Source organism: Falco peregrinus, chromosome 4 (genome assembly GCF_023634155.1).
Source record: "Falco peregrinus isolate bFalPer1 chromosome 4, bFalPer1.pri, whole genome shotgun sequence".
In the NCBI taxonomy this organism is placed as follows: Eukaryota; Metazoa; Chordata; class Aves; order Falconiformes; family Falconidae; genus Falco; species Falco peregrinus.
This window is the reverse complement of record NC_073724.1, coordinates 104,392,807-104,417,743: the sequence shown is the minus strand read 5'-3', so window position 1 is coordinate 104,417,743 and position 24,937 is coordinate 104,392,807. Positions and strand designations below refer to the sequence as shown.

Genomic DNA, 24,937 nt, shown 5'->3' with positions numbered 1-24,937 from the left:
GGAAACCAAGCAGCCGCAGATGACTGCCTGCCACTTCATCCGCGTGCTGGCCCCCTGTTTAAAAAGTTTGAGGACCCCTGGTGTAGTGGCTCCCTGGATCCTCAGCAGCCAAGGTAACAGGGTGGACTACGCTCCCTTTTCATGTGGTCCTGTTTCCCCAAAGCATTAGTGGAAACTATATGGTCTTTTATTTCAAGGGAACAAAATTTTTTTAGAAATAATCTTTTAAGAACTCGGGAGTTGACTTACTCTGTGCTTTCAGTTCTGGTGCTTTGTGTGTGGTTTTTCATGTTGGCTAAGACTAAAAAGCATGATTTAACACTTACCAGAGTAAGAGTTGCAGTGTGAATGCTGCTTTGCTTTAAAGGTGCCCTTAGGCAATGGGAATTTCGGGTGAGGAAGTGCCTTCTATTTGGGTACTGACCTTGTTGAAGTGAACTCCGCTCAAGATGCTTATTTTCAGGCTTCTTCTTTTGCCAGGATGTTTCTCCAGGTATGCCTGTACTTCTACTGCAAATGCTTGTGGCGCTGCCTGAAATTTGTGGTCAGGAAACTAACAGGTCAATGTGAATTGCAAAGGATCTGTTACAATACCAAACCTGGAGCTGCCCGAACTATGAAAATAGGTAACCGCAAAATAGTTAGTTCTGCATGCCTTTGTACCTTTCTGCATGTGCTAAAAATAGTATGACTTCATTCTTATAAATAAATTGTTCAATGAATCCAATATAAATTTAGCTTGTCTGATACGGTGCTTTCAAACACTGTTCTCTTTCAGAGGCGTCACTGAAAGGTTCAAAAAGTAAGGTGAGTGAAAGATTTAATCGTTTACCTTTTCTGTTGTCCTGTGCAGTTGGTTTGTTCAGTTTGCTATTTTCTCACCCCCCAAAATCACTTCAAGATTTGATACGATTTTACATTAAAATTATCTTCTACTGAAGAGAAGTGTTTTCACAATAGCAGGTGATCTGGCAATGTCAGAGAGTGTCCTGTGCTCCAGGGACAGGCATGCCATGGCACTGATAGAGTCAAGGGGGCAACAGGACACGGTGGAGATGAGGGTGATGTGTTGTAATTAGGGGTTTCTTGGCTTGATTCCTCATCCTGTCTTAAATTTTCTGTAATCTGCAGTCAGTCGCTTTACCCATTTTACACATCAGTGGGTTTTTTTGTCTGGAAAGCAGGGATAAAAGAGGCTGAAGGCAACAGTACCTAGATAGCCAAGACAACTTTGTTCTCTGCTTTCCTTTTAAATATATTAATGGAGAAGAGCCTCTGTAGTTTCATCCTTTCACTGTGGCACTGGTTCTGCTAACCTAAATTCTTCTCACAAAGCATTTGTGTATATGTTAAATAGCATCATTTAGTCATCCATTTCTCTTTGGCATGAGAATCAGTGATGTTGAAAAGCTTACCCTGGCATTAGCAAAAACAATGTCCTCTAGCTCAGTATAGTACTTCTAGCACAAACAGAAAGGCAGAATGTTACTTAAAAGCTTGCCTTTAAGCAATTGTGTAGTTCTGAGATTAAGCACCAGAAAGTTCAAACTCTTAATTTTTGGAAGACATGTTGATTTTTGAATACTGAACTTCCGGGGCACATCTACAAAGTGCAATGATATACAAGAGAAAGGAAAGATATTGTGCTGCGAGAGGAAACATCAAATGAAGGCTATCAATTCCAGGGTAATTGGGTGAATGGTCTGAAGCTGCTTCGTGATCAAACACCTTAGTGCAGATCATCTTTACTGGCAGCTGCTACAGAACTGTGATAGACAGACTACAAGGGCATGGTAAAGCAATTGAAGTTCTTATGGGGCTAGTACTCTGAAACTAGTCAGTAGGGTTGAATAGACTGGAAAGGGGGGGGATATAGAGAGAGAGTTGGGTCTTCTGGGCTCTTAATCTTAGAAGCTTTGGGGTATCAAATTTACTGTTGTTTAACTTGCATTGGTTAATAGCTTCCATAAGAATTAATATGTGTTTAAAACCTCTTTTTAGCGGCTGCAAACTTCAGTAAGTGTTCACCCTGATGCTATTGAGAAAACGATAGATGACATCATGGAACTGAAAAGGATTAATCCAGATATAAATCCACAGTAAGTTCATGGTTTCCCTACATAACAAACAGGAATTATTAATTTTCTTAGTGCCTAGGTCTATGGAGTACTGATGCTCTATACTTACTGTGGCACAAAATTTGAAGATGAATTCTGTCTTTCAGCATAAAACTCCAACTTAAGCTTTGCTGTCGAAAAGCCGATGGAAAAATGAATGCTCTTGTATGGTGACTGTAATAGGCAAGTCCTGAGTCTCTTATATTTTGCTGTTTCCTGAATCATTCTTAGTATATTGTTGATGCATTGATTTTTATGGGGGCCACTTCCCCAGGGCACCCATACCTCCAAGGCAGGTGGGTCCTGGCAGCGGCAACGGTGGCTTCTTGGCAAGGCTGTATGTGGCTTTTTGAGTAGGGAAGAAGTCATCTGGTTGTAACTGATATAAACTGTATACTGTTTTATGTTTGAAAACTGCCTTTAATTATCCAAACACAAGTTTTAATAATACAATACAGCTGGTATTTTAATGGCACAAGATGTTAGTGGTAAGAAGAAACTGACACAAACCTTTGTAATTACAAGCATATATTTCAAAAGTAGGTGATACCACTTTTGTGGTGGCCTTACCTCTCAGCCCCTAGCTTAAGGCACAAAACTTTCTAGGTCAGGAATCTGTGTGAGAAATGTTGAGGGTTGTGTTATTCAGCTGATCAGTCTGAAGTTCACTCCTCTTCCCAAACCTGAAATAGATATACATAATCCAGCATAGGCATCCATAAATTGATAGCTGCTTTTCTTTAAGTGGTCAGCAGCATCAACAGTTAAGGTGGTCCTAAGGCAACAACAAAACCCAAAATCTCAGTTGGAAAAATATAATAGTTTTTTGTTGTTTCATTACAGAAATGACCCCCCAGCACTGCCCCCCAGTGAAAAAGACAGTAACTCTGTATTCCTAAAATGAGGCTTTACTGATCATAAAGGAAACAGAGTACACTGAGTGTCTCTCTGACTTGAGAGACAACTGTTGTGGACATCACCACTGTCTGCCTGGATGGAAAAAATAGCAGCCCAACCATTAAAGAAGGGAAGAAAGTAAGAGAAACAAAACAAAGAGAGCACCTCATTTTCATAGATGAGAAGCCCTGTGAGGTTTTCCTGGGAGTGGGCGCAGAGCTTTTCCAGGGGTGTCTCCTCACAGGACCTTGCCCACACAACTTTCAAAGGGAGGGCAATGAAAAAGCAACTGCTTCAAGTAGGTGCAAGGCCCTGCTGCAAGGCTGGCCATCTGAGGAGGGTATCGCAGTTCTGGTACTCTTGTATTGCACAGGATGCAGATAGCTGAAATTCAGAAAAAAATATCAGTGACGGCAAAATTAGCAAAGATGACATACAAGGAAAAACTGTAGGATGTAAACGTGCACAGTTCAGAGCCTGGCCTGTGGATATCAGTAACTGCAGCATTAGCAATCAGGCTGATTCAAGTACTCACTTCTCAGTGTTGGACCCCTGGGTAACTGGGTGGAATAATTCAAGGAAAAACAAGGAATTCATTAAAATGGTATTTTGTATGACACTGGAGATCACCACCTGATTCTTCTCATGGCATTGCCTTTGGTGTCTGAAGAAATGCTGTCTTCCAGAAGAGACAGTGCAAGGGTGCAAATGATTTATGCTTGCTTGAATCAGTCCCTTAAACCTGAAGTTATGTTTTGAGTGATCTGGTCCTAATATTAGAAAACAACAACAAAAAAAACCCCACGACTGAACTATCTTTTTTTGTTTAATGCTAGTGGTGTTCATGTGCTTAGCTCAGAACAAATGCCTAATTGCTCTGGGGCTAGAACCCTTGCATTCAACATTTTGCTGGACTGAAGCTTTCATCCCCATTCCCCCTCATACACTCCATGCAGTCTGGTGAAATATTTTCTCAAAACAGTGAGGAATGGGGGCCTGTGAAAAGTAGTGCAGCATACAGAGAAGCACACCCTGTCACTAAATTGCTCCTTGTATTAAATTTATTACAGTTCTGTTAAAACTTCAGTGCAGATGCTTAAAGTTTACATGTAAAAGCCATTTATTTTTTACTAAAGTTTTTTGGAGAAGTTTCAGCCGGTCAGCTATTTCTTTAGCCAGGATTAAGGGAAATTCATTGGCTTTCCTACTCTTGAACATAAAAAAACCCTGCATCCACACTGTCTTGTTCTGAAGCTCTGGCCTTCCCTTGCATAGTAGAGAACTGAAATCTCCTGGGGTAAGGACAAGGGGACATATGTCATGCTGTATGTGTTTCTGCAAATCTGTATGCAGTCATTTTTGTTAATGTAGCATCTTTGCAGCGCTGAACTAGCATCCCAGGGGTGTTTGCACTGAGCTGTTCCTAAAGGCTGGGGATTGCTGTGACCTGAAGAGGAGGCAGCCCGCAGTTATTTCCCTTTATCAATGCCTCTGAGATAAATGTGTATATTTAGTGGTGGGAACAAGTAGGCTGAGTAACCAGGTGGTGACACGTGCACTAACTATGGAAGCAGTCTGTGAAATACTCCCAGTTTTGGACTCTCCTCCATCTGGTGGAGCACCTGGAGCAGAGTGTGATGGCTGTGCAAGTCCAAGCAGGTTGCTCCTGTGCTTCGAGAACTGCTGCCACCAGCACAGGGATGTCAATGAGGAGGTGTGGGGCATCAGCAGCTCACGCATATCCTCTGTTTGGCAGGAAGGAGAGTAAAAGCTTAACTGATAGGAGAGTGGGGAAGCTAATTCCACACCCACCACCCACCCACCACCCATGAATAACATTGCATGGAGCATTTCACTGGCTTTAGATAAAGTGCAAATATGGCCTGCTTTGTATATGTTGTGCAACTTGGAACTTAGATTAATATTTAAAAAGTAAGTATAACTGATCTGTTTTGCTACTGCCTGTGGTGTTGTGCTCTAAACTACTCTGAGGTCATGGAATAGTTAAAAACATTACAAGCTGTGGTTTAGTGATGCACTACAGTAATTGACATGCAGTCTTGTCAGGCTTTTCAGCCTTCTTTGAAATGCAGCCTTTCTGTAAAACTGTAGGGTACAGCGAGTGATGCGTGGGGGGGGAACCAACAACCAAAGGGAGGGAAGACACTGCATAGGTTATTCTTAAAGGATTATAACCCTAAATAGCATAAAATTGCCACAAGAGAAATGGCCTAATGATGACATCTCTGATTCTGTAGATTAATATAAAAAGATAAGTAGTGAAAATCCTTCTGCTTAGAAAATCTAACAGTATTACAGAATAAACAAAATGTTTCTGTATATGAAACAGGACAGATGAGGAACTTGTGCAGCTTAGTATCAGTGCAGTGCTTTGTGTTCCACAGAGCAACAAGGGTATAGATTTAGCTGTGCCCTACAAATTAATATTAGGCATTCATATAATTTCAGAAATTAGTAAAAATGAAAGGATTTATTCCCATATACAATTAAATATTCTTATGAGCGTGGCAACTGTGTACTGCATGACTTCTATTGAATATTATAAAAGCTTAACCTAAAACTGAGTAAGCTGTTGTAATTTAGAGCCTTGGGAGCTACATCAAATATGAGGGTTTTGTGTTGTTTTTTCAGAGTTGTTTTTTTTGGTGTGTTTGGTGGATTTTTTTTAATGATGCATCAGGAAAAGTAAAAAGGAAACATAAAATCTGCATTACAATGGAAAGAGAGCCATTATAGTGATTCTTAACAGGAGACCAGAAAAAAATGCTGCCTAGAGGCAGATCTTTCAACTATGTTACTTTGGGGTTTTGGCTTTTTTATGCTAGCTTTTGTGGCATGCTAGGAAAATGAATTTTTTTAGCTTTCTGCAGAGTTTCCTCACCCCTCCCCCGCTTTTAAGTTTGTGTCTCTGGTCTTGGGGCATTGTTTGAGAACCTGCCGTTTGAATAGGGGAAAGGATTCGGTGATTTGCTTGACGCAGGCATTCAGTGCTGCTGTGTGTAGTTATAATGAGACTTCAATGTGAAAATTCACTGTTCAAAGTTTAAAAAAAAATCTAAATTTTATCATCTGAGGAAGGCACTAAATAACACTGTGCATTTCACAAGGCCTTGTTTAATTTAATATTGATCTTTTGGGGATTCTCCCATTGTAATGAAATTGTTAGAGTACCAACTCATTGATGTAACATATATTATATGTATCTGTATAATGTATGTAACATATATTAAATAGGTATGTACATGGTTGTGCTGTTTCATGGCTACATGTGATTGAGTTAGATTGTGTTGCTGCTTTTCCCCCTGAGGTTGGCAGTATCTCTTCAGGCATGCCTGCTGCAGATTGTGGGGTACAGAAATCTGATTGCAGAGGTTGAAAAGCTGCGCAGAGAGCCATATGATTCAGAGAATCCGCAACATGAGGAAATGCTTGTGAAGGTAGGCACTTAAGGGCATCCTTTATTCATGTTGGTTCCAAACAGCCTGGTTTATAAAGGTCTGTAAAACATCAAGAGGTATTGTCACCTTCCTCCATCGAATACCTGTTTTAAGATAAGGCTATACAGCATATTAATCTGGTCTGGGTGTAACACCTGACAAGCAAGCAGCTTACTCCCTGGTTGATGAATGTGTGTCCCTTGTCTTGACTGTATCTAGGCACTGGATACCAAGCTCTTACTGCAGATAATAGCTCTGTACTGTAAGCTCTGGAAAAATAGCCCTATGTTCTACTTCAGTACACCTTTCTTCAGTGTGAGGACAGTGTTTTTCTTTCTTAACTGGAATAAACTTGTCTTTTTTCTTTTTTCTTTTTTTTCCCTCCCCCCCTTTCAATCTCTTTTATTTTTTGAAGATACCGTCTATGTATCCCAATGGCAAACCTCTAGCTTTCATTGTGTGGGATGGAAGGGTGACTTAATGCTTTTACTTACCTCATGCTTTCAGGAAAGCCTTGCACTGGAGCAGATGATAAAATTATTTTTTTCAGGAAGATGATCTTGAAGTCATAAGCAGAGTGAGAGCTAGAGAGCTCTTATATGGGAAAGGAACTGAGAAAAGAATAAAGGGGGTGGAAAATAGTCTTAATAGCAAGTCCCAGTATTTCTTCTTATCCTGTTTCTGACCATAGCTAGTGCAAGATGCTTCAGAGAAATGGCAAGAAACATAAAATAGTGATAATGAGCTTAGCTACAAGTAAAATTTCATCTTGCAGAATTTTCAGAGGTTTTAATAAAAACATAACACCTTTTTGGGTTTTCTAAAATATTTTCAAAAAAAGTGTTGAAAACTCAAACACTTCTTATCTTTTGTCCCCATCTGACCTTGGCTGGGATTTTTAGAGCACATGATGATGAAGCTGTCTTCCACGCTCTGGCTTGCAGTGTAGTTCTTTGCACAAGTTACAGTGGGAGATTCTAGAAATTTACCTTAGTTCCTTGGGCTTTTGGGTACTTTAAAAAAAATCCCAGTAGGCATCATACATAAGCACTTATGGATGCAAATGACTATATCTGAAAAATGCTTCAAATGGTCAAAGAGTTCTTGTAGGTGTCTGGAAAGCTGTCTTTAAAGTTGGCTCCTTGCTGGGAGGTGGGGGTCTTGCTGAGGAGTCAAAATCCAGAGCTATCCCTGAAGGACTGCTCTAGTCACCAGGTAGGATGGAGCAGATGGACTCCTCCGGGCGTGGAGTGGGCTTTAACTAAAAGGACACACAGATTTACTCAGTAAGCCTGTATCTTGGAGGTGGGACCTCCAAGGTTCCAGGATACAATATTGGTTCCTGAAAATACCAGGTACCTGGCTGCAGGTTTAATGATCGCCTTTGGCTCCAGGAAAACATTCCTAAATACACTGGGCATCTGGACTGCCCAGAGAACAAAAGTTGGGCCTGAGGATGGGATCACAGGTGAGAAGCAAGGAGCTGGCTGTGGTCTCCTTCCTGGCCACTCAGCCTGAGGGCCAGGTCCTGGTTCTTAGATGCTCCTGAGAGTCATGTCAGAAATTATGTGTGGTCATGTGAGTGCTTTAAAAACATAACTGTGTGAGAATAAAAGCAGAATGGAAACTGAGCATTTCTCAAGAGGGAAGATTAAACAGTGCAGCTTATGCTGTAAAATTCATAATGTTGAAGAAAGTATCAGTTCACCATCTGCCTCCAGTGTAACCTGTGTATTAGCACTTCTTTACAGCAGGCATTTTGCTTTTGTGAATTCTCATGTCAAATAGAAATATGTCCAAAGGTTTCATTTGGTTTTCAACCCAGGCTGGGGAAGAATAGGTCAGTTGGTTTTCATTCCTTCTAGGCATTCTGCTAAGTGATTCCTGCAATGGGTAATTCAAGTTCCTAGTGTCTATCATTTATTCATGTTTATCAGGAGGGCACTTTATGAATGAGAGAAAGATTAATTTAATGTGTTTCAACTAATGAATAATACTGTATTTACTATTGATGGATGAACAAGATGCAAACAGGATTTAAACAACGATGCTTTATGCAGTCATTACAAAGAGAACCATTAAAATTTTAGCCTTCCTAAGGCACTTCATTTTAAATGCAGTTAGAATTGCTAAAATTAATAAAATTTATGGGGGTTTTATTTGGAAAATAGGCATACAGCTCTTTCCCTTGGGTAGGTTTTGTCGAAGTGCATTTCTTGAGACTCACCAACTCATGTTTTACAGAGAACACCTGATTTCTTAACACACTTTGGAAAGGATGAGTTTGTGATATGGCACATGAGATGTACAGAAAGGTATTGATTTGTCAGATGTGTCAATTTAGGCTGCTTCTAGGTGCCTAGCAACATGATATTTAGGCGCTAAAGTTGCTGGACCAGTGCAACTAAGTGGATTTATTCCAGCTGAGCATCTGGCTTATTAAATCACTTTGTCCTTTTTTTTTTTGTCCTTTTTTTTAATGCAAGATCAATGAATGATTTACCCCTTAGTTAAATATGAAGGTGGCACATACTATTCTTGTATGGATATTTATTTTTTTTTTACATGCTCAGATTTGCTTTTCAGCACTGTGGTAGCCAAGTCAGCACTCTCGATTTATAACCTTTCCAGAGACTTGCAAAAGATGCTGGAGAAAAGATTGCTGCAGAGCCTCAGGGACTGAGAGATGATTGCCTGCTTCTGTCAGTGATTTATAACCAAATTCCAGTCCATTCCTGTCTCTGCTTATGGAGGCAGAGGCTAGTTTGATGCACAAAGCATGAGCAAAACAAGTCCTTGTGTGAGATGTTCCAGCAGCTGCTGATAAGGTTGGAAGAGCCTTGTATGGCTGAAACATCTGCAATACTTCAGAGTGGTCTGGGATTCCCCCCACCCTCTCACCCCCAAGAATTTAATTTGATTTTGTTTGGGTTGCTGGCATAGCAGTGCAGTGATGTAACAGCTTGGTTTAAAAAGAAGAAAAAGATGTACTAACATGTGGATGTTTAATTATGTTTTTACCTGTAATCTTCCTAGTTGTGGAAATGCTTGAAGCCCAATTCCCCACTGAAAGCTCGGATTTCAAAGCAGTGGTGTGAAATTGGTTTCCAAGGTGATGATCCTAAAACAGACTTTAGAGGGATGGGTCTCCTGGGATTATATAACTTGGTGTAAGTATGTTCCTCTGTGAATGGGTTTATGTGTGTCTGAAGTCGTGAAAAGCAGCATTACTTGCAGATTTTTAGCAAGTCTGTGGGAATAACTTAAAAAATGTTAGGGTCTTCATAGAAAAAAATTATTTGCTAGCCCAGTTTTTGGAGGGTTTCTCTTCTTGAAGGGGTCTCTTTTCTTTCAGTATTCCTAATTCAACTTGAAAATACTGCACTTTTTTTTTTTTTTAGTTTCTCTGTGACACAGTTAAATTGGCACTTTTCCCACAAGAAAGAAACTGTAAAGTATATTTTCACCAATATCTAGATCTCATTAAACAAAATGTCCTGGAATTGGGTAGGTGGGAGGATTATGTTACTGCTCAGTTTTCTTATTTGGGAATTTCATGCTGAATTCTTAAGCAAATGTTGTGGTTTGACCCCAGCTGGCAAACAAGTACCACGCAGCTGCTCACTCATACACACACGCACACACATGCCCCCAGTGGGATGGGGAGGAGAATCAGAAAAAGGTGAAACCTGTGGGTAGAGGTAAGAACAGTTTAATAATTAAAATAAAATATTAGTAATTGTCATGAGAGAGGAAAAGAGGAATAGTACCCAAGAAAACCAAGCGATGCACAGTACAAGTGCTCACCACCCACTGACTAATACCCAGCCAGTCCCCAAGCAGCAATCAGCCCCTCCCGGCCAACTCCCCCCAGTTTATATACTGAGCATGACGTTCTATGGTATAGAATATCCCTTTGGCTAGTTCAGGTCAGCTGCCCTGACTGTGCTTCCTCCCGGCTTCTTGTGCACCTGCTCCATGGCAGAGCATGGGGAACTGAAAGTCCTGGATTCGGAGTGAGCGCTGCCTAGCAGCAACCAAAGCATCAGTGTCTTACCAACACTATTCTCATACTAAGTCCAAAACACAGCACTGTACCAGTTACTGGGAATGAAATTAACTCTGTCCCAGCTGAAACCAGGACAGAAAGACACTTGAAAATCAGCCACTGATGGCAGGTTTCTGTAGTTGGACTACTACTTCAGTTTCTGTTGACATTCAGAATGAAGCACTGAGTTTACGTCACTTTTCAGCCTGATGCACACCAGGTGTTGGTACCTGTGTTGGTATCTGTGGTTGGTAATTTGGGAATCTGTCAATGTTTGTTACTTCCTCCAGCCCTTGTATCTGCTGCTGGTAATTACATAACTTAGAACCATTTGGTAAAATAACATCTCCCAATGAGGGGGAAAAAGAATACTTTTCTGCTTTTACAGACTTAAGGATATAAATCATCTACTGTCCGTATGTTGTTCTCTAGTAAAGCTCAGCTGAAGGTCTGAACTCTTGACTCTGGCTTTGAACTTCTATTGGAGATGAATCCCTATCATGTATTTCATTCTCAGTCTCCTGTGATAACTCTTATCTTGCTTAATAAATCTGCCAGGTCAAGAAGCCTCAACTGCTTTCTCTTGAGCTCATGAGCAAGATGAGAAAGAGCTTTCTCTTTCTCATAAGCAGCGAACATGTTCTGGTAATAAGCAACTGATTTTCTGTAGGGTGGGTAGAAAGGGAACTTCAGTAATGCGCATTCACTAAGCACTTACAGGATTGCACTTGCAATTTGAGGCTGCTTCTAACTTTCATCTTGGGGTCAGAGTGGTAGCTCAGTGAATTTAACTGGTTAAATGCTCCTCATACTGCATAACGCAGGTAGTGACTATTTAGAAGGGTGTGCATAGACAGCTTGGTATGACTTAAAATGATTTTTTTAAAAATTGTTTCTTTAACAATTTATTCTAACCATATATATCTACAGGTATTTTGCAGAATGGGACACTGAGGTAGCTCAGGAAGTTCTCTGTGATTCTCTTCAGCCTAAATACAGGTAATGCTGGCAACAAGAAAAAATAACTTGAGTGCAGTGTGCTGGCTGGTGTTTGGGGAAGGGGGCTGGGGTTTTTATCTTCTAGTTGGGTTATGTTTGGGTATTGCCACATGATCTCTGTTTTCAAGTACTGATCCAGAAAACTGATCAAGTTCAAGAAGCAAACTTGTATATCAAATCTTAGAAATAAAGTGTTAAATGTTTTCACTTAGTCTTCTAATTTCAAGTGATTTTGTGTTTTTATTTACCTTTCTTTTAATTCTTTTGTCTTTTCATAATGAAGGGAAGTCACTAAGAAGGAACTAAGGTATTTTTTTTCTTTTTTCTTAGTTTTATGATACCATACATGTAAATAAAGTTCAAACCATACTGCAATTTGGCATGTTAAACTGAAAAGTCTCTGTCGCAACACAGAGATCCACATTCCTTTCTCTAAAGTTAACTCAAACGTAGCTGATGGTGCAGCACTGGCTGCCTGTGAGGACGCTTGTATACAAGCTTGCTTGACGTAGCTAAAGCACTGTATTTTAGACCTATTTAGTACCAGGCTTAACGAACAAAATTTGTGTGACTTTTACATGTAGGAAAAAACTCTAAGCAGTGCCACTATGATCACAACAGCTGTGACTAATTTGATAATCAAAAGTAGTTGAGGCCAAGGACTTAGCACAGCTGAAGAGCCCCTTTATTTCTAGTCACATACTCTGTATGCCTTGACTAATGATGGGTCTAATCTGGCTAGTCCGTTGTCCTAACTGTTGAGAGATCAGGTACCTTCAAGAAGCAGGAATTTTGTGTTGTGAATGATCTGTGGGTAGAAGATTTATTCCATAATTGTTGGGGGAGTGGGGAGGAAATAACTCTTAGCCAGTTACATAGTGATCAGTTGCTTTAAAAGACACATTTTTTCTGCCAGTAATGTTGGATATCTATATAGCAGGTGCACATCTGAATCCTGTGAAGCTTTTGATCTCCTCAGTATTTTGTGGTTCAGTTTACAATGGTAATTCTGTGGCAAAAAGCACTTGGAACACGTTAGTGTTCTTCATTAACATGTTTGATTACCAGACTGTCTTGGAGTGTGAGCATGTGCAATTTCTATCTCTTGAAGGAGCATTCAGTAGAAGGTAGATGTTGCTGGTGGTGCCCATGGTGTTCCTCCTGGTATGGTTGCTTAGCAGCCGTGCTGGTTTCTGATGTGTTCATGATCAATGTAATTTCTGTTTTGTTGAACTTGTACACATCCTACATGTGTACATGTGCCACCTTTATTATTCAGCGTTTGCTTGGGGTTTTGTAACTGATGTTATGCCACAGCCTTCAAAGATGGTTAAGATTTTAGAGAATGAGTGAAGACTGATGTATTCCTGTATGCTAAGCTTTGTCCTCGCGTATGCCACCTGGTAACACTCAGCTCAGGATGGGTGTGAACCTATTGGCACTTTAAATACTTAATGGCAGCTGTTTCTAAATACAATACTTAGATGAAGCTCAGGGGATTGTTTTTAGTGTAATATATACTTATTGTAGTTTCAGTATAGTCCAAGAACAGCGCTTTCACGCGTAACTATAATTTGGGATCTCGAGCTTGCAAACTCTGATCTGCCTTACCAAGGCAAAACTCCCACAGGAATGTTTAAGTTGTAGCCCACTGGTTAGGGTCAGTTCTGTGCCTGCTTTTAGCTGATGGTAAATGCAGGCAGTGGTTTCTGCTAAACTTGCTCCATTTGAGCATGTTAAAATCTGTTTAGTGGGATGTCGGCTGGTTGCAGCAACTCTTTTAAATAAAAATGTTGTTGAACAGCAGAAATTTAGTCTGAAATCAATCTGTTCCCAACTAATTTTATTTTAAGGGAGGGACCTTCTGTGTCCTTGAAACATTCTGCATTATTGTGCCAAACAGGAAATACTGTTCCTTATTTTTTTGGCTGTTGAATGGTTTCTAATTTGGCTGGACATAAAAATTTTCTATCAAGGGAGCACTGTTAATTTTTGATGCCTCAGGTGAATCATGCCTCCAGTGATGAGTGTCATGTATATCTTTGAAAAGACAAACTGAACCTATCTTTGGTTAGTGAAAAGAAATGTAGTATTTTCAATTTTTTGAATAGCTCAGACTTAATTGAAGTGGATCATCTTTGCGATCAATATAGAAAATAACTGGCTTCTACTGAGAGCATTGTTGTAGGCACATACTTTGCGATGATGGGACAAGTTTATCAGCAATATTGTAAAGCCAGTTAACAATTTCAAGTCTTTTTATACTAAAATGCATTCAGTCAGAAGCAGAGTTAAATCTGATTAGCAGTCTCAATTGAGTTAAAATACCATGTTCAGTCAATATCATAATATCAAAGAAATGGAAAGAAAATATTTGTCACTTAGTAATGCATGGCAATATCTGGATTTAATATTTTTTTTTTCCCTACTCAGCCAATACAGCAAAGCTGAATGGGAGAAGAAAAAGTTTGATAAGGCAATTGGGTAAGTTGAAAAATCTTCTTAAAGTTGCCAAAACCACAACAGTTAACAATGATGCTGTATATTTGAGGGGGGAGAAAGATATTTCCTGGTTACTTTTAAAAGGAAATTTCAGTGTATGTACTAACATGTATTGTCTTAACCACACCTTGATTTTGATCAAAGATTACTGGAAAAAAAGAGTTTGAAGTATGTATTAGAGAAAAGTAACCCAAAAAAGTCGTAGCAAGGAGAAGCTTTCTCTCTATGCTATGAATAGTGCAGTGATGAATAACTGTTTAATCTTCTTAACACATAATGTGATAGAGTCTTACTTTTTACTGTCACAGCCAGGTTCTGATCTGCTTTCAGGAAGGTATAATACAGAAGAAATTGTAGTGAGGGGTTTTTTATTCTTTAGTAGGTTTGGTACAGTTGCAGTATTCATGAGTATAGAACTGCATGTTCCTTCTCGGTGTATCAGAAAATCTGTAATACAACATTTTAATGCCCAGCTTTCACTTTTCTGTGAAACTTGCCAGTGGGCCTCATGATGCAGTTAACTTCTGGACCTTTTATTATTTTTTCCTCCTATAATATATGAAAGATTAAAGAAAATGAAAGTATTTGGGTTTGCATGATAGATACAGTTGAAAAAATATCCAGGACAATCTATAGAACTAGACAGCTGTGTCTAGAGGAGGGGGGAAAAAATGCTGAACAACTAAACAAGTTTGCTTCTATCTCTAAATGTCAGTGTGGGATATTATATGTTTTCTTGGGAAATAGTCACTGCCAGAAATGTCAAGTTCTTTATGCAACAGGCTCACAAATTAAGAAATAACTTCAGATTTCTGAGTTCTGATTTGCCTTAATATACGTTTCTTGTTGATATCTCTTAGCAGGAGTTTGCTTCATGAGTCTCGTTTTCTTATTTCTGTTTCCAGTGTGCTCTGATTTAGGTTTTTGCCTGTTTTCTGGCCTGAGTGTCTAGTTCTCTGTTAGGAAGAAATTGGAGGTGACTCAGCTGGATCTTTTTCACAGGCTTTTTAGCTGTATGAATGCCTGTATAGGACTCGTTGAAACCTGATGCTCCTAACTGTAGGTAATGAATTCCAGTGGGACAGATGGATTAAAATAGCAAATGATGGGTCACCCTGCAGACACAGCCACCGTGTGGAGTGCTTGCCCTGTGTCAGAGGCAAGTGTAGGAGTACAGGGATGTCTGGGCTTGTTCTTATTCCATAGGAATTAATCTGTGCGGCTCCACTGAAAATCCTATCCTGGCATAGTGATAAAACTCCCGTTTTCGCTGCAACCATATGTTTCACAAGGGAAACACTGCCATTAGAGCATACAAAGCTGGCAGGATGTTTTTCTTGTTTTTCACACCCTCCACCTTGGAAACCTACAAAGGAGAGAATTAATACACCTTAGTAGCAGGCAAAAACTGCAATGTCAGTGTCAACAGTGTATTTTGTAGTTCACTTCTTTCTTATATGTTGCTGCTTCTTTTTCTTACAGCTATTCCTTTGCTATTGTGGGCATTAACATAACAGACCTGGCATACAACCTGCTTGTGAGTGGAGCTCTGAAGACCCATTTCTACAATGTTGCTCCAGAAGCACCAACACTAACTCACTTTCAGCAGACATTCTGTAAGTGGCAGGGGGGCAGGGGGTGGAAAATAGGTAATTTTTATTTCTGCTAACACTTTTTTTACTACCCATGCTTTTTACAAAATAATAATAATCTGCTGACACAGCACAGACTGTCATGCTAGTCTTGCTCTCATGTATTTATGATAATTGGATTCAGTTCTTAGTTGTGATGGATGCCACTACTAAATGAAGGGGTGAAACAAAACAACCAAACGCCACTGCCACCACCCAAAAAAAACCCGCAAACAAAAAAAAACCCACCAAGTGCCTGAACAAATGACCTTCCTGTCTTCATAGAGTGGTTTTAAATAATAATAATAAACTAAATGTACTTTAAAGAGCTTCTGGACATTGCTTCCCCATGAATTCAACTGTCTTTAAGGTATTTGTATCTACATTCAAGAGTTAGCCTCCACCCTTCAGTAGAGTTGCCCCCTCCTCAAAATAATGCTTTCTTAGTCCTTTCCCCTGTATTAAGTACCCCTTCTACAGCACAGGCTAGCTGTGTATCCTTGCAAACTGAGAGCAAAACTTCTAATATTTTTCAATGTATAGGCAAGAAACTGATAATAAGATGTCAAGACATGCTTTCTTCCACACGACAACTGCAGAGGTTTTGTTGTTTTTGGGGTTTTGTTTGGTGTGGGTGTTCTTTTTTTAAGTCTGGCTACTTGGATAACAGATTTTTGTTTGCAGCTATAATATTTTCTTATTGCTTAACTGGATAAATAGCAAATGTTAGTGTCTTGTGCATCTCTTCCATTAAAACAGTACTGAATTTTCAGAATAAGGATGCTATTAATAAGACTCATTCACCCAAAATCTTATGTGGGCAGATACCATACTGTAGCAGAGCTCACACTTTTGCAGTTGTTTCTGGGTTGCTTCCCTAGGTAGGCTGGTGGTATGAACTCTGGGCAGTTCAGCTGCTAATCTTTTGTCATTGGTGGTGCTTGGCTTGAAAAATAAGAAAAGACAGGTAAGTACCTACCTAAATCTGCACTTACACGTCTTCAGGTCATCTTTTGATAGGAAAGTTTATTGTCTTTTCACCATGTACCTGACATGCCTGTGGCCTTATGAATTGATGTATATAGTATGATTGGTTTGGCTCCCATATCTCCTAGTTCCTAGCCTTTGTTCTGCAGGAAACTTCACCTTACCTGGAAATACAGTACAGTAGAGAGAAAAACAGTCTAGGAGGTTCCTGGAGTGTGTGGAAGATAACCTCCGGGCACAGCTGGTGAGCCAGCCAACTAGGGAAGACACCTCGCTGGATCTGTTGATTGTGAACAGAGGAGGACTGGCGGGGAATGTGATGACTGGAGCCTGTCTTGGGCATAGCGATCACAAAATGACAGGGTTTTTCATTCTCGGAGAAGTAAGGAGGGGGATCAGCAGAGCTGCCACCTTGGACTTCCAGAGGGCAGACGTTGGTCTGATTAGGAGCCTGGTTGGCAGAGTCCCTTGGGAGGCACCCCTGAAGGGCAAAGGGGTCCAGGAAGGCCAGTCCTTCTTCAGGAAAGAAATCTTAAAGGCACCGGAGCTGGCTGTCCCCATATGCTGGAAGACAAGCCCGTGGGGTAGAAGACCAGCCGGGCTGAACAGAGAGCTTTGGCTGGAACTCAGGGGGGAAAAAAAAGGAGAGTTGATGACCCTGGGAAGGAGGGGCAGGCAACTCAGGAGGACTGCAAGGAAGCTGTGAGGTTATGCAGGGAGAAAATAGGAAGGACCAAGGCCAGTGAGAACTTAATCTGGCTACTGCCATAATAGACAACAGAAAATGTTTCTGTAAATACTTGAGAAGGGCTAAGGAGAATCTCTGTCTTCTATGGCATGTGGGGGAAACCACAGTGACAAAGGGCGAGGAAGAGGCTGAGGTACTCGATGCCACCTTTGTCTCAGTCTTCAATAGCAAGACCAGTTGTGCTCAGGGTACCCAGCCCCCTGAGCGGAAGGACAGGGGCAGGGGGCAGAATGAAGCCCCCAGAATCCAAGGGGAAAGGGTCAGGCACCCGCTACAACACTTTGGTACACACAAGTCTATGGGGCCAGATGGGATCCACCCAAGGGCGCTGGCAGAGCTGGCAGAAGTGCTGACCCGCCACTTCCCATCAGTTATCATTAGTCCTGGCTAACCAGGTGACTGGAAGTCAGCAAACGTGACATCCACCTGCAAGAAAGGCCAGAAGGAGGATCTGGGGAGCTAGAGGCTGCCAGCCTGACCTCGGTGCAGAGGAAGGGTGTGGAGCAGGTCATCTCAAGTGCCTTTACGCAGCACGTACAGGACCACCGGGGGATCGGGCCCAGCCAGCAGGGGGTTATGAAAGGCAGGTCCTGCTTGACAGACCTGATCTCCTTCTACGGCAAGGTAACGGGCTTTGTGGATGAGGGAAGGGCCGTGGATGTTGTCTGCCTGGGCCTTAGTAAAGCCTTTGACACGGTTTCCCCACGCAGTCTCCTGGAGAACCTGGCTGCCTGTGGCTTGGGTGGGAGCAGTCTGTTCTGGGTAACCAGCTGGTTGGACGGCCAGGCCCGGAGAGCGGTGGTGAACGGGGTTCAATGCAGCTGGCGGCTGGTCACACATGGTGTTCCCCAGGGCTCAGTACCGGGGCCAGTTCTGTTTAATATCCTTATCCATGATCTGGACAAGGGGCTTGAGTGCACCCTCCCTGAGTCTGCAGAGGACCCCAAGTTGGGTGGGAGTGTTGATCTCCTTGAGGGTAGAAAGGCTCTGCAGAAGAATCTGGACAGGCTGGATGGATGATGGGCCGAGGCCAGTGGTGTGAGGTTCAACCAGGCTCAGTGCCGGGCCCTGCCCGTGGGTCACACCAGCCCCAGGCAGCGCTACAGGCTGGGGCAGGGGGCTGGGAACTGCCCGGTGGGAAAGGGCCTGGGGGTGCTGGCTGACAGCCGGCTGGGCATGAGCCCCCAGTGTGCCCAGGTGGCCAAGGGGCCAGCAGCGTCCTGGCTGGTGTCAGAAACAGTGTGGCCAGCAGGGCCAGGGCAGTGACCGCCCCCTGTACCGGGCACTGGTGAGGCCGCACCTCGAACCCTGGGTTCAGTGTTGGGCCCCTCGCTGCAGGAGGGACGTCAAGGGGCTGGAGCGTGTCCAGGGAAGGGCAGCGGGGCTGGGGCACAAGTCTTCTAAGGAAACTGGGGTTGCTTAGCCTGGAGAGGAGGAGGCTGAGGGGAGACCTTATCGCTGTCTACAACTACCTGAGGGGAAGTTTTAGCAAGGTGGGGGTTGGTCTCTTTTCCCAAGTAAAAAGTGATAGGACAAGAGGAGATGGCCTCCAGTTGTGCCAGGGGAGGTTTAGGTTGGCTATTAGGAAAGAATCTCTTCAACGAAAGGTTTTGAACAGGTGGTCCAGGGAAGTGGTTGAGTCACCATCCCTGGAGATATTTAAAAGATGTGTAGAGGTGGTGTTTAAGGACATGCTTTAGTGGTGAAATTGGCAATGCTGGGTTAATAATTGAACTCAAAGATCTTAAGTGTCTTTTCCAGCTTAAACAATTCTGTGATTCTGTATCTTCCTCTTGTTTCTGGTTTCTTGACATATCTCATATCCCCCACCACTAAATTTGGGGGAGTAAGAGACATGTTTTAGTATCTTGACTGTGTCTTGTTGCTACTGCCAAAGTCTTGGCTGCAGGAGGGACTCTTCTGCTGGCTGAGCCTGAACTGTGCCCTAGGACCTGTGTGTCTGTGTACCAGTATGGCCAGTCCTTCGTAATGACTGGAGGGACAGCTGATTTTGACAGCTCTTCCCTCTACAGCCTATGCATGTATGAGTTTCATGAAATGGGATAAAACTTGCCTGGGTCTCTGGTGTAGTAATGGGCCAGTGAAGGTGGTGGATGTTCCTACGCACCCTGCCTGCCATCCTAGGAAAAAATTGAGGTTATCCTGGGAAAAACTTGGTAATCAAATGGACTTTATTGTGGAGAAAACATTAACATACAAACTTTCCTGGAACAAGGATGATTCATCCAGAGATTATTTATTTGAGTCTGACAAATCCCTGTTCTTATGCTCTTCCAGTTTCTGTCCTCTCCCTACTGCAGACATCCTAGGTTTCCTTCAAATTTCCTTCAAACCCAGACATCATTAGGTGACATTAAATGCCTACAGGCTGCCAGACTGAACTGGAAAGTCAAAATTATGTTGCCTAGCCAACTGGTAGAGGAACACAATGGTTGTACTACATGGACCTCCTAAATACTGATCCACCACGTCACCTCATCTACACCCTTCTGCCCTCTTGGCCATGAGGACATAACATGAAGCTGAGAACTGCAGCTGGCTCACTGCTCTTAGGCTCTGTTGCCTTCTCTTATTGTACGAGCAGTGTGTGAAACTGTATTGCTCAATGGCATGCTCAACACAGTCATTCCTGAAGTACAGAAGATACATCTTGGAAATCTAGATTTTTGGTGGTGAAGATCTAAAATATTTCGTATTTTATATAGTGATACATTATTTTGTAAAGGGGTTTTATTGTGCTTTTCTTTGAAAGTAAAATCTCTTGAATTGAAACAGCCTGTGGCTGTTGGAATGTATGGAAGAGATTTGAAGAGGTACTTAAAGTACCTCTTAAGTGACATCTATCAAATTGATGATGGAGGAAAAATAAGACTATGCAAATATACCTTGAAATTTAAGTTAGATATGTGTGTTGTAATTGTTATACAATAGAAATAAATGTGTAAAAGCAATCAAGCCTTTTCTACAATAAATGCCCTCACTTTTGGGGGTACTTGCACATTTTGCTGTGTTGGGATGAAAAATTATACTGCTTCAGTGCTTCATCTGCTGTGGAAGTTGGGATTAAGCAATTGGGTTCAGTTCACTGAAGTCTTAGTTCTGAATGTAATGTTTTCGCCGTCAAAGTCTTTGAGTCCAAGGACAGCACAGAACTGAGAGGGTAGAGGACTGAATCAGAGCCTGTATATTAAAATCACTTTGGAATCAAGTTTGTTCCTATAACAGGGATGTCTTACCAAAGCTAGTGGTTCTGTATATCACCATATCATTCATCTTTTCAGGATCATAGGCATAACTATTAAACAACGTTTCCAGCAAGGTCACTCACACGTAAGGTAAAATTGTGCATGAGGAGGAAGTGTTAATAAAGGCAGACATGGTGATAACTTTACCAATTAATACCTTCTTTTTTTTTTTTTTTTTTTTAATGGAGAGTAAGCAATGTTCCCATGAGGAAATACCTGTGAGGCAGAACTTGAATATAACTAAAAGGCTGGTGGAGCAGTGTCAGCAGCATCTTCCCCTGCTTTTATACGCATTAGTTTAATGTTTTAGTATATGTACCTATATGCCAAGACTGGTGACTCCTTGTATTTATTGTGAAAAATTCTGCCGATGTATAACAGTCAGATTTGGAGGCTGCCAAAATGGGTTTAGTCTTGTCCCTGTATAGTGTTGTAAGGTGTCAGACCTCAGTGACCAGGATTCTTTGTGGAAATCATAATTGTTAATTGCAGTTTTCTCTCCAATTTTTGTATGTGGTCATTATCTGCTGTATTTATCTCTTCTACTTCTCCTTTATTATTTTGTAGGCTACCTAATGCATGAATTCCACAAATTCTGGATTGAAGAGGATCCACTGGATATAATGGAGTTCAATCGTGTCAGAGAGAAATTTCACAAGCGAATCTTGAAACAGCTCCAGAACCCAGAGATGGCTCTGTGCCCTCATTTTGCTGCATCAGAAAGTTTAATCAATATGTAGTTACTCACTGGATTTTATTTGGAAACACTGTCTCACTCTTGTGTTAGATCACTGTTTAGACCATTGCTAGCATACTGAATGACCATGATGATTGTATGCATGTTTCCGGTGCGGTATTCATCTATCTTTGTCACACGTACTAGGTCCCCTTCTGCTTCTCTTGTTGGGGATTTGTCATTTTAAATGGGTGCTCATATTGCCTCATTATTGCAGTGTTACATTCTGGATCGATGTCCAGCTATCGGAGGTTTTTCTATTTTTTTTAGACTTTCCTCATAATTCAGCATTGACAGTTGAATTGTATTTCTCTAGCTGTGTTTTTGTATATGTGGAAAAAGTAGCTGGATCTTGTATTGTGAAAGCTTTTTAACTTCTTGGTATGTTTTAAGATAACTACTGGCATTTCAAGTGAAATACATGTTTGGACCTCATCTAGAAGATAATGTGTGTAATTTAATCTGATGCAGGCGAACACATTAAAGTCCAATTTTCTCCATGCAGCCATTATATGCTTAATGCAGAATTAATGAGGCTTATGAGATACAAGTTTCAGTGAGAAGAGTTTATGCAGAATTACAATCAGACTCCACAGCTGCATGAATACCAAATGGTCTGGTGATGCTAATACATTCACAGTGAACTACAAACAGAGTCACAACTACTGCATCCTGGCAGCGGCCAAAAATTGTATCATGAGACTGTTGTCACCACCACGCTGAAGCATGGTCTAAATTCCTGCACATTCCTTTGAATATACAGGGTTTACTATTTTGTTGCATGTTGGAAGGCAACATGATTTGGTCACATTCTGCTTAGTGAATTCAGGGGGGAAAAAATCTGTATATTTTTTTGAACTACTGAAAATGTTGCTTTGGTTGTCAATTCAGCTCCTAAGAACTGGGAGGAATAATTAATTAGAAGGTTTAAAGCAAAACCATGTGAGTTTCCCAGACTACTTATAAAAAAAAAATATAAAATGGCAGACTGGCTTTTTTCTAAAAACATAAATGAGTATAAGTGTCTGACACTGAGATTGTGTGGTATATTGAACAGCATCTACCATGGCATTTCATACCCATGGTATTTTTTACCTTCTAAGCAATCAATTTTAGTATTATATGTTTGTGTAAATCACTTGCATATGGAGATTAAATTGAGTAGTGTCCAACTACTTGTGAATTATATGAATAAATTATATGTCATTCTAAATTGAAGCACTGTGGGTTTTATTTTTGAGATATGCAGGAATACAGATGAAAGCTATTTTACTCTAATGGGTCAGGTAAAAGGGGATGTAACAGTTTTGTGGTACTTCCCTAGTCTGAGGAGTGATCTGAACTTCCTTGGGTCAGGTTCTTTATATCTTTTCTAGTTGCAGTTTGGACTATTGCTTTATAAGTTAAAAAATAAAGCAATGGGAGTGGTTGAAGTTCTTGGAGAAACTCCTCCTTGGATTTAAGAAAAAGAATGAGAGGACAGAAATCTAATATGGGGATCAGGACTTCTCTGCAGTACTGAAAATTCACACTCGTGGAGTTAATCAGGAAAGCTCTGTGGGTGTTGTGACAATTAGTTTTCTCCAATGAACTTGGAAGTATGGAACTGGAAATATTAACTCTTGCATATTTTGCATGGAAATGCAAGGAATAAAAACTGCCTGTTTAACTTCCTACCATTAATTTTTGGAAGGTGGTTATTTATAATCATTAGATATTGAGGACTTCTTTGCATCACGACACTTTAAATAAATTTCTAGCAACAGTTTTCATTGTTTCAAACCTTAGACTATTGCTTCCTTTCCCTGCCCCACTCTGACTTAAATACCTTTTGCAATTTGTTAGGCTACGCTGGTTTATTTTTAATACTCTGCACTGCAGTTGCAGGGGAAGGAGGCATGAGGGTCCCTGCTACCTTCTTACTGGTGTGATCCTCTCAGTTGTTATGCCTTGTCTCAAGGTGTCAACTTCAAATAAAGTTGGAAAAAGTCATCTGGCTCCGTGTCAGATTGTGTCATTATAATCTAGCTGGTTTGGGTGATTGTTTTTCCTGTCTTGCAGGGAGATGGATTTAATGAAGCTAAGTGTGAAATTCCTCCTCCTGTGGAGCCCTTGCATGCCGATGCCTATGGATCTTACCATCCTGCCCGCTTGTGCTTCAGCTTTGGTCTGTTACATCCTTGCCCTCAAAATCCTTGTCAAACCTGGGGCAGAGGATGTCCCTGGTGACTGCCAAAGTGGCTGTGTGCTGCTTAGGGAGGCAGTGTGTCTGACACTGCCTTCCCTTCAGGAATGGCCTCTTACCATGATGCAAACCCAAATTTCTCTTTGAAAAATTAAAATTTACACTGTTACTGATAAATCTCCAAACTGACCTGTGAGGAACTGGATGCTGCTTTCCCTAGGGAGGAGAAAATGAAAGAAACAGGAAAAAAAAGTATAAAAAGTTGTTTCAAGAAAGTAGAATAAATATTTGCACTCACTGCAAGGTACAGATTTTGGTTTATTTAAGGGCAGAGAAAATTTAGGTTGGATCTTTTCAAAAAAACTTTCCACAGCCTTACGGTTGCTGCACTTTAGCTGACATCTCTCCCAGAGGCTCCCATGAAGCCCACTGGACTCCCGCTGCTGGGAAAACATCATCCCTGGCCCTGTGTGGCTCTGGCAGCAAGTGCTGCCTGCCCGGCTTGTAAAGCTCTTAGGCACCTTAGTTTTTTAACAGGTATTTTTCTCAGGCAATGAACTTACATGGGCGTGCCATGCAACGCAGGTGTTTTAAAAAGGCACAGCCACGTTGTAAATCTAAGCTGCTAATTTACTTCATAAAATACAAGATAACATACTGATGTTGTACAGAATATGTCTTGCTTTGGGCAGACAGATGAAAATATAATTGATGAAAGTATAATATTGGCAGGTATTTCTCTCTTACGGATTCAGCCACTTCCCATAGCACAGCACTTCCTTATCTCAGCCAACGTGCATTTAAATTGTTGCCATGGCTCCTTCAACAGCATAAGTGGGCACTGATTTGTCTTCAGCAACCCTGGTGCTCCGCCAGCATCCGCACCCGCTGTGAGCATCCGCAGGATCTGCGCCTGGGGTGTTGCTTACAGCTGGGAGGAGAGCAAGTGCTGCTCCAGCTTCCCATCGCTTTTGGGCTTGAAGCTTTTTTCTTCCTTTGGGGAAGAGAGAATTATTTTTGTCGAGGTTCTTACTGGCTCTTTTGGAAGCTACTTTTTCAAATGCTGGTGCTGGTGGTATTTCTATGCACTATTTTTAGAAGCAAAGTCCATGTTATCTATGCGGTTTGTCTTGGAGAATTGCATCTCCTGGCTGTTTCCTGGAGCAGCACTGAAGCTGGACTGGAAAATTTCCTGTCGTGTAGAGGGTAAAGGGAATTAATCCATTGTCATTGTTAATGGAAAAGCAATTTTTAAAAGCACTGTACCCGCTGTGTGCCCTGTGCTGTGTGTCCTGTGGGGCACAGATGGGTGACAATGGCTTAGAGGTGCTGGCTGAAGCGCTTCACTGCGAACAGCAGATTT

At 41.4% G+C, this 24,937-nt stretch overlaps 1 protein-coding gene across 9 annotated transcripts in view; it reads left to right on the top strand.

Annotated features, from left to right (window-relative positions):
- ELMOD1 (ELMO domain containing 1) overlaps positions 1-22,602 on the top strand; it is a 64,489-nt gene extending 41,887 nt beyond the window's left edge. For 7 of the 9 annotated variants that reach the window (XM_055801627.1, XM_055801630.1, XM_055801629.1 and 4 more), the window contains 10 exons: positions 481-626; positions 779-807; positions 2,002-2,099; positions 6,343-6,472; positions 9,509-9,642; positions 11,451-11,519; positions 11,803-11,826; positions 13,953-14,003; positions 15,504-15,637; positions 21,221-22,602. In XM_055801627.1, the coding sequence (XP_055657602.1) occupies positions 481-626; positions 779-807; positions 2,002-2,099; positions 6,343-6,472; positions 9,509-9,642; positions 11,451-11,519; positions 11,803-11,826; positions 13,953-14,003; positions 15,504-15,637; positions 21,221-21,393 (988 nt within the window). In that variant the 3' untranslated portion in view covers positions 21,394-22,602. The remainder of the gene's footprint in view (positions 1-480; positions 627-778; positions 808-2,001; positions 2,100-6,342; positions 6,473-9,508; positions 9,643-11,450; positions 11,520-11,802; positions 11,827-13,952; positions 14,004-15,503; positions 15,638-21,220) is intronic. The other 2 variants (XM_055801632.1, XM_055801633.1) reach the window with 2 other exon arrangements.
- The last annotated feature ends 2,335 nt before the right edge of the window (positions 22,603-24,937 follow it).